This window comes from Populus nigra, chromosome 15 (assembly GCF_951802175.1).
Source record: "Populus nigra chromosome 15, ddPopNigr1.1, whole genome shotgun sequence".
Taxonomy (NCBI): domain Eukaryota; kingdom Viridiplantae; phylum Streptophyta; class Magnoliopsida; order Malpighiales; family Salicaceae; genus Populus; species Populus nigra.
In genome coordinates, this window is record NC_084866.1 from 10,465,101 (window position 1) to 10,474,490 (window position 9,390).

The following is a 9,390-nucleotide window of genomic DNA, read 5'->3' on the forward strand; positions in this document are numbered from 1 at the left end:
ATCCAACTTGACATCAGAAGTTGACCCAAGACCTAGGTTATGCTGGGTTTAAACAAAAATAGATGAAGAATTTACGTGGTATGAGCTGATCAAAAACCAAGTTTGATATACAACTAGTTAAATGCAGTCAAAACTAAATAATGTCATTTTAATTTTTTTATAAAAAAAGCCTAGGTTACCCGATCAAAACTAGGTCAACCTACCTGATCTATAACCCTAGAATTGCCCCGTGTCAACCCCCGGACCTGGTTTAAAACATATAGTTTGATTTGTCTTCAATTTTTTCAATTAAAAAAATGTATGTTAAGAATCAAGCTTCATAATTTATTTTAGTTTGATTTTTATGAGGTTATCACAATGTCAAACAAATACCCCCATATTAGGTTGATTCTTGATTTTTCAAGCGTTTTATTTTTTATCATATAAATAAATAAAAAGTTAGTTTCATAAAAAGAACAAAGTTATTAATCATAAAGGAATTCATAATCTAGGTCAGAAGTTTGGTAGTTAACTCGATTGACCCCAGTGTTTGTTTTTTAAGAAAAAAGATATCATTTTGATTTTGTTTAAAAAAGTCAAACCATGCTTTTAGTAATTGTCATGGTTGTTTTTGGACTTATCAAGTCAATTGAGTCATATTGAGACAACTCTCAAATAATTTGATTTGAAACCCAGGCTAGGTATGAACCTTGGGCAAGGAGATTTTAAAATTAACATAATAAGCTAGAATTAATAGCATTATTAAAGAGTATCCATGACCATGGAGTTGCCCCATGTTAACCCCCAGACTGGGTTTAAAACCTATAGGTTTATTTGTCTTCAATTTTTTCAATTAAAAAGATATATGATAAGAATCGGGCTTCATAATTTATTTTAGTTTAGTTTTTATGAGGTTATCACGTTGTTAAACAAATGTCCCCATATTAGGGTGATTCTTGATTTTTCGACGTTCATTTTTTTATCACTCAAAGGAGTCCATGATCTAGGTTAGGAGTTTGGTGAATTAACTCAATTAATCCCAGTTTTTTTTAAAGAAAAAAGATACCTTCTTAATTTTTTTTAAAAGTCAAACCATGCTTTTAATGGTTGCCATGATTATCTTTGGATTTGTCAAGTCAACTAGATCACGTTGGGAAAACTTTCAAACAATTTGATTTAAAATCTAGGTTAGACATAAAGTTTGGTCAAGAGATTTTAAAAATGACAATATAAGCCAGGTTTAATAACATTGTTAAAGAGTTTCTTATAGTGTAAATAATTTTTTTTTTATGTTTAAATATTTCTTTATCCGTTGTGGTTCAAAGTGCTTTTCGCTTAGAAACGCATCAAAATTATATTTTTTTATTTTAAAAAATTATTTTTAAAATCAGCCCATCAAAATAATTTAAAAATATAAAAAAATAATTTATAGTAAAAACATTACAATTTAAAAGAACGAGGTCCAAAAAGACTACAAGAGATACTGTAATTCTTTGAGAGTAGATTTATTAAAAGGCCCTGCCAGCTGGATTTCGAATCGGGTCTTTTTAGACTTGGACTAGTTTGCCTAAACCAGGTCCAGTTGTTCAGGCTGTGTCCCAAACCCTATCTCAGATGGGCTTCAGATGCTTATGAAAAAAGAAAAACACTGAAACAGCTAAGAAAGTTGTGGCCATTGATCCATTCTATTCTATTTTCTGTGGGTGTTTAATCAATAGGCAAAGAATCAGCTAGACAACCGCAGCTACACACGCACGCACGCACGCAAAGAAAAAAGCAAAAAAAATCTGCAGCGCAGGCCACATTCACCTTTACATAGACTGAAGGATTACCAAGTACTTGTTATCATAACTCATAAAGTTGATGAACTATGCTTGTGGTTGAAACCTGAACGTGCTTTTCGAAAATATTTTTTTGACGCTGGTTCTTACTTTACACTTGGGTTATGAAAAACCCGACAACATTAGCTTTTGCCCACTGAAAGTTTGAGACATCCTTGAATCGATTGGTTGTGCTGTCAAAGGAATTACAACTAATCGATTTTAAATGTTAATTTCATTCTCTTATGGAATGAAATCTCAAATTCATGTGCCATGTTGAACTGGTAATTTAATATCAAAACTTATTTTTAACAGATTAAATGTTAATTTAATATCAAAAATGAGTTTATTACGGTCTTAATAGTATTTTTTTATATGTTTTTAGTTGAAAATAAATAAAAATAAGTTTTTTATATTCAGAAATTGACAACTCAACTTTTCAGGCACCTGGGGTGGTCGAATTTTGACCAATAGATAAGGCGACGTTTGATAAATTTTTAGAAGATGGAGGGCGAGGTGTCATTGGCCCTTTTTAGCCAAGTTAAAAAAACGAAGGGTAAGCGTGTTGGCCTCTAGTTGCAGGCGTAGTTGCGTGGCCTTTTGTTTTTATAGGCCATGTCTGTTAGCCTCCTAAACCGTGTTTTTTTAAAAAAACATTCTTGGATTTATCAAGAATTTTTTCCATTTAGATTTTACATTGTTTTCTAACATAGGTTCTTTTTTACATCCCATCATATTCATTTTTTTCTTAACTTTTTTTTTATTATTGTTTTATTACAATCATTGATTTTTATTTTCATATAATTAAATAAAAATTTATTTTTAAAAAAATCTAGATTATGAGTTTGACATGCTAACTTTAATTGATTCAATATCTCACCGTCTCAGTATTAAAAACAAGTTGTTATTTTAAAATTTTTTAAAGCCAAGTCATGATTTTACTAGTTTTTCAATTGTATTTTAGATTCATCAAGTCGATTAAATCACATAAAATCTACCCTTAAAGAATTTAATTTAAAACCAGAACTAGAAAAGAATTCAATTCAGAAGATTTTGATAATGACTAACAGAAATGGATTTAACAACACTAACAAAGAATACCATTTGTCAACGCTCAACCATTGCATTGTTATTATGTTTTTTATATATATATACATTTACATTTAAATAATTAGGGTCTTATTTTTTTTAGAATTCAAAGTTGCTTTTAAATTAATGATAAAATGGTGTCTAAAAATAAATATTTCAATGAAATTGTTTTTTTTATATAAAAATAGCTCATTAATGAGACAAAGAGTTTGTCACATAAGTATTTTTTTATCCTTATTTTAAATCATCTTGGTTTTGTTTTGTGTATACCTTCTAAATGCTTCTAGTTTTTTCTTAAATAAATGATATAAAAATAGTTTTTTTATTTTTTTATTGGGAGATTATTTTTTTTAATGGAATTTAAATCATTATCTTTTAATTTTATAAAAATATTAGTTCTATATAATTAAATAAAAAAATATTAAGGACCTTATATGCAACAAATCGAGTTAATGATTAAGATTTTTTTTTGTGAAAAGCACTTTAACAACACATTAACATTTTTTATATATATTTGAAAAACATTTATTTCAACTTGTGACGTACTGCCAATCAATTATGTAATACACTTCATAATTATAAGAAATAAAGAATGATCTAGAATTATTTTTATTATTGAATGATAAAATATTAATCAAATCAAAGACTGCTTATTAGTTTTTATCAGAAAACAACTTAGTAAATCTACGAGGAAATATCCTTAAAGTTTTTATTCTTCGAATGAATGGCTAACACCTATAATTCAAATTAAATATAATATCATTTGTTCGAGGATTTTGGGTTTTGTTATTTAAATTAATAAGCCTGTCCATCATGTTAGCCTCCAGTATTGCTCTATTGATCATTATTTCATATCTTAGGTGAGACTTCAAGTATGTCATAACAAATAACAAATTAAATTCTTATATTATATTGATAACACGTATCATATGATTTAACCAAATTGAAATAAAAGGATAAAATCTATCTATCTGTATATTATTGTGCAAGAACAATGTCCATGAAAAAAAGTACACGGGCAAAACATGTCATCAACCAACATTTTATTGTTTAAATTATAGTTTTGAAACCCGGTTTGACCCGGGATCCGGGGCTAGAACCGGGCCAGGTTGAATAAAAAATAGAGAAAGGAAAAATTCAATGTCACCCGGTTGACCCAGCGGGTTGACTCGGCAAGACCCGGTCAAAAATCTGGTTGCAACTCATTGACTTTTGTTTTTTTTTAAATTTAACCTGAATGACCCGGTCAAAATCCTAGACCAAATAGGCCATTGTACGAGTCTAAAAAGTATGGTTTAAATGTATATATATGACCTTTTAACTGACCAGAATGGGAGGAAGGGCATAAACCTTAATATAGATGGTACTTTAAGGGAAGAATCTATAAAAAAATTTGTGGAGGGGAATAATTCATAAAGAAGAAGAAGAAGAAGAAGAAGAAGAGAGAATTACAAAACTTGCCATTAACCCATCACAAGACATAGTTGAAGAGTAGAATTCAAAAAAAAATCTTACAATTATAAAATAAAAAAAAGGGTATAGTTGCAAAACATACCATTAACTTGTTTTTTTATTGTTTAAACGTGTAGAGGGGCACAATTCATAACAAAAAGTAAAAAAAAAAACAACTATAAAAGGACAAAGCATGCTATTAACCCCAACACAACACGTAGTTCAAGGGCAAAATTCAAAAAACAAAAAAATTGACAATGACAATTCATAATAAAAAAGGACTACATGAGAAAAATATATCATTAACCATGTGTTATTGCATGTGTTATTTGTGAGAGTTTTTGGAAATATAAGTCAATTTGTATTTTTAAAAAATTATTTTTTTATTAAAAATTAATATTTTTTTATGTTTTGATGTACTGATTTTAAAAAATAAATAAATATTATTTTAATGCATTTCAGTATAAAAAATACTTAAAAAACAATCACGATTACACTCTCAGATAAACTCGTAAAAATAATTGACACTTGGTCTCATAAATAACAAAAATGGATGGGAAGACATAAACTTCAATAAAGTTAATTCCTTAACGATAGAATCTAAAAAAATAATTTATAGAATGGCATAATCCATTAAAAACAAATACTAGTCTATTAACACCAACAAAATGCTATAATACTCATGAGGTAGTGATGAAAATAATGGCAATAAATTCAATCAGAGTTATGGTTGAAATTATGGTTTTTTAAAAATTAATTTTTTATATTTTTAAATTATTTTGATGTATGGATGTGAATAATTTTTTTAAAATAAATAAAATATTATTTTAATATATTTTTAAAAAAACTCTTTAAAAACAATCACTAACACATTCTTATACTCCAACAATTCTCTTAATTAAACAGCTTCTAAATTTGAGATTAGAGTAAAAACACCTCCAATTGCGAGACAAACGAGACTTAAAGTTTGAATATTTTGAACCATACATCTTATGCAAGATTGGCTTCCATAATTGAAGATTTCTTAGAGACGTGCTGGTTCCTTTTCGTTGACAAAACCTGTAAGGCCTTGCGTATTATACAGTGGTAAAAATTGACTTTTCCAAGATGTAAAATTTGTAAAATTTAGTTTGATTAAGAAAGGAGAGACAGCATAATCACTGTTTTTCCATGGAAAATGAATTTTTAATTTTTTTTAAAACATTTTCTTCATGTTTGTTTATTATTATAAGAGTTGATAATTCAAAAATACTTTCTAGTTAAATAAAAACTTGACTTAGTTTTCAGAAAAGTATTTTGTTTTTATTTTAATTTTTTATTTATTGATTATATCAAATTTCATCTTCAATCTTTTGATTGTTATATATTTTATTTTGATTTTTTTTTCAATTTAATTCCCATGAATTTGATTTAATTTAATTTTTGTATCAACTTTGGTCCTTATTTTTTTTATTGTCATTTTTTTTTCTCTTATCGTTATTTTTAATTGAATTTTTATTTATTTATCATATTTGATCTTCAATTTTTATTGTTATTTATTGTATTTAAAATATTTTATGAAATTAAAAGTTTTTTTTAATTTCATATTTTTCAACTTTTTTTAACTGTAAGATTTGATCGTTATTCTTTTTATTGTTATTTTTTTTATTTGAGATAATTTATAAAATTAAGTTTTTTTTTTCAATTTCATTCTTCTTCAATTTTTTTATCTGTCAGATTTGATGCCCATACTTTTAATAGACTTGAAAAAAAATATTAATAAGTTATTTTTCAACTTATTTTTCATGGCATAATCAAATATTGAAAAATATTATCTGATTCACCAACAAAAAAGGAGATTTTGTCATCATTTCCATTGGAATCTTTGCACCTATTCTGATACTTTTGATAAAACTTACATAATGTTTATGTTTTATTGACGGAATAGGCAATGAGAAATTATGTAGGCAAAGTAGTTGCCGATGGAAAATGGGTGGAAGAAATATATTTTTTCATGAGTATTTCATCTGCATTTGAAATTGCTAATATATCATTTCATCTGCATTTGAAAAGTGAGATGTCATATTGAAAAAGAAAAAAGATGGCTAATATATCATTAATTATAACCTCTTGGAAAAACAGCCTATGCTCGAAGTAGATATGAAAATGGTTGAAAAGTGGTCGAGAAACATGCAGGGCTGAGCTGGTTGATTTGAAATATGGGGAAAATCCATTACAAGTAGGAGAGTCAGAAGGGAGGATTTAAGAAAAAAGAAAAAAGAAAAAAGAAAAAAGAAGAAGAAGAGTATTCAGTCGTGTAGGGGTGGAGACATGTGAGGGCATTTATAGTGGGGTTTTAATGTTTTGTTTCGTAGTGCACATGGAGAGAGTCCTTTAGGTAGGTGAGGGAAAAGCAAAGGAAAGCATGTGAGGCCATGTGCCCACTCCAAAGAGGCCAGTCCAGGATTTTGGACGCCAATCTTCGTTGTTGGCTATGAGGGGTGGTCAGTATATTTGCCTCGACACACCGTAATTTGCTCTAAAATCATGGGATTTACGTTCTCTCTCCTTTCCTGGGTGACGATAGTTACTGAATCTCCTTGTCACTCCAATTATTTTTGTGGGCTGGCTTCCATATGTCAAGGTTTTTTGAATGAGAATGGTGCATTTTGTGGGGTATATCGAGTTGAACTGGGATAGCTAGTGTCACGTTGGCCCTTGCAGATAGTTAGCATCCAATTCTTTGTTTATAACTCCATGTGCTTCACTAGCTGCTCTCTATTCCAGCTCTTGTTGTTTCTCTTTGCATCCCTTGTGGGCACTAGAGAAGCAGCTCCTCCCTCCCTCCCTATCTATCAACGTAATTGCAACATTGTTCTTTCAGGTCTTAACTTCTCAGATTCTGCCTTTTATGTGACAATTCTCCCCCAGAACTAGTGGCTGCACTACTTGTACCTCCATTTTTTCTACGACCATCAGTTTCAGTAGTTGTTCACTTCTTGCATGGAGGAACAGATGAGTGCTAAACGGAGATGTGTATTTCCTCTTGAGCCAAGCTTGATAGGGCAAACAATGTTTGTTAGGACTTACGTGAGCCATTTGGTTCCAGCTCTGACGAAGATAAAAACATGCAGGCTAGTAGATGACAATTATGGCCATGATTCTGAGCTAGACGAAAGTGTGAGATATGAAGTAGACATGGCATTGGTGATGTCCGCCCCAGGGTTTGCTTGGAGTCGAGCCTTGAAAAGCAGGCTTCACAAGAATACGAATGGTGGTAGATTTCATGACTCTTCCATCCATCACCATGCCTCATTGAGACATCTTTCAATGCATGGCCCAAGCATTCTGAAAAACGATGCGGATAATCATTCCTCACCAAATGTAACTTCTCATAAGAGAGCTTCCCCAAGCCCTAATGGTAAGCCCAAGATTAACAAGAGATTAAAGAGGGCCAGAAGCAAGAAAGAAGCTGCAGAGCAAAGTGAGGAAGAGCAGATCGGAAGCCGGCTGGCCAGTCTAAGATCTCTCATGCCGGGAGGGAATGACATGGGCGTTGATGAATTGTTTAGCGACATGGGAAGTTATATAACAAGTCTTGAGATGCAGGTGAACATTCTTCGTTGCCTAGTGGACTCACAGTATTAACTAAGTCCAGTATTAATATATATTTTCGGAAATCATCGTGTTAATTTTTTCAACAATATAGTATATTGATTAATTAGTCTATAATTGTTGTCGTAATATATAGGGAGGGTTGGTATATCTAAAAATAGCTAGACCTGGAACTTTTTTTGTGGGGAGGGACATAAAAGGGAGCTTCTAGGTTCTGTACCTCATTATCCCTAAATGTGATTTTTTTTTTCTTTCACATCTTGTTGTAAAATTTACATTATAGTATTGAATATGGTACTGCAGTCCTTTAAATTATTCATTTCTTTGTTGTTCATCTCCATACATGGAAACTGAATTCCATTAATTTATTTTTAAATGGCAATGTTTCTTGCTTTCTTCTCTTTAAGACATTATCACAGTATTTGAAAATATGAGTGAAATTATTTTTCTAAAAATTTAAAAATAAATTCTTTTTTTGATTTAAAATTAATTTTTTCATATTTTTAGATCATTTTAATTTACCATTAAAAATAATTTTGATAAATTTTTAAATAAAAAACATTTTAAATCATAATCATTATTTCACTCTTAAATATCCCCTTAAATTGAATTTAAGCCGTGAAACTTTTTCAGGTGTACCAAATACTGATATATATAGTACTGCAATGGTGAAATATTCCAACTATTGACATAAAGATTTTCTCAGAGAGGAAAATCAAAATTTTATTTTAGAAGAAGAAAATCAAAAGTTCAACTTGCTAGTTTTTATAGATTGAAGAAAGGTCAGAATTAATTTAATATAAAAAATTAATTTTCTTGATATATCCCACTGATTTCTCAATTTCTCTATCTCAGTATTCTTTCTTTTTTTCTCAATGCTATCACCGAAAGAGAGTCAACTCACACTATAAAAGAGTCAACTAATTCAATTTTCACCAATTAAACAGTAGTAATCTCTTCAATTTGTTCTATATCAAGTCTGAACTCCTTAGCTTTTCTTCCCAACTGAGGGCAACCAAGTCAAATAAAATTGTCATATATTTCGAATATTGACTGTATTTTTCTTTATTCTTTTATATATTGAATATCCATAAAAAAATTGTGGTTTAATTTGAAACAATTTGGCTTCGTTTTTAGAGTTTTTTGTTTTTAAGAATTTCTAAAAAACTTAATTGTATTTTACTAATTTGTACTTGTGTTTTTTTTCTATGAAAACTCAAATTCATAATATTTGTTGGGCTTTGTTGTTTTTCCAGTGAAATCACTTTCAAACTCACTTATAAAATAATTATGTAGGAATTTTGTTTATGGAGTTAATTGATAAACTACTTATTTAAGAGAAAATTAAAGTTAGTAATAAAAAATATTTTTTATTAGTTTGGTTAATAAAGACCAAGGTAAGGATCTAATTGATGAAAAAATAAAACATAGTTAATAAAGAAAAAGTTTGGTAAAG

At 29.2% G+C, this 9,390-nt stretch overlaps 1 protein-coding gene across 1 annotated transcript; it reads left to right on the forward strand.

The window, feature by feature from the left end:
* Positions 1–6,768: 6,768 nt before the first annotated feature.
* LOC133674077 (transcription factor bHLH146-like) lies at positions 6,769–8,253 on the forward strand. Its single transcript, XM_062095046.1, has one exon. It carries the CDS (start codon positions 7,323–7,325, stop codon positions 7,965–7,967), a length of 645 nt encoding a protein of 214 aa, XP_061951030.1. The 5' UTR covers positions 6,769–7,322; the 3' UTR covers positions 7,968–8,253.
* Positions 8,254–9,390: the final 1,137 nt, after the last annotated feature.

Excerpts from the sequence above, each read along its gene's own strand:
- LOC133674077 (XM_062095046.1), top strand. The coding sequence starts at position 7,323 with ATGGAGGAACAGATGAGTGCTAAACGGAGATGTGTATTTCCTCTTGAG.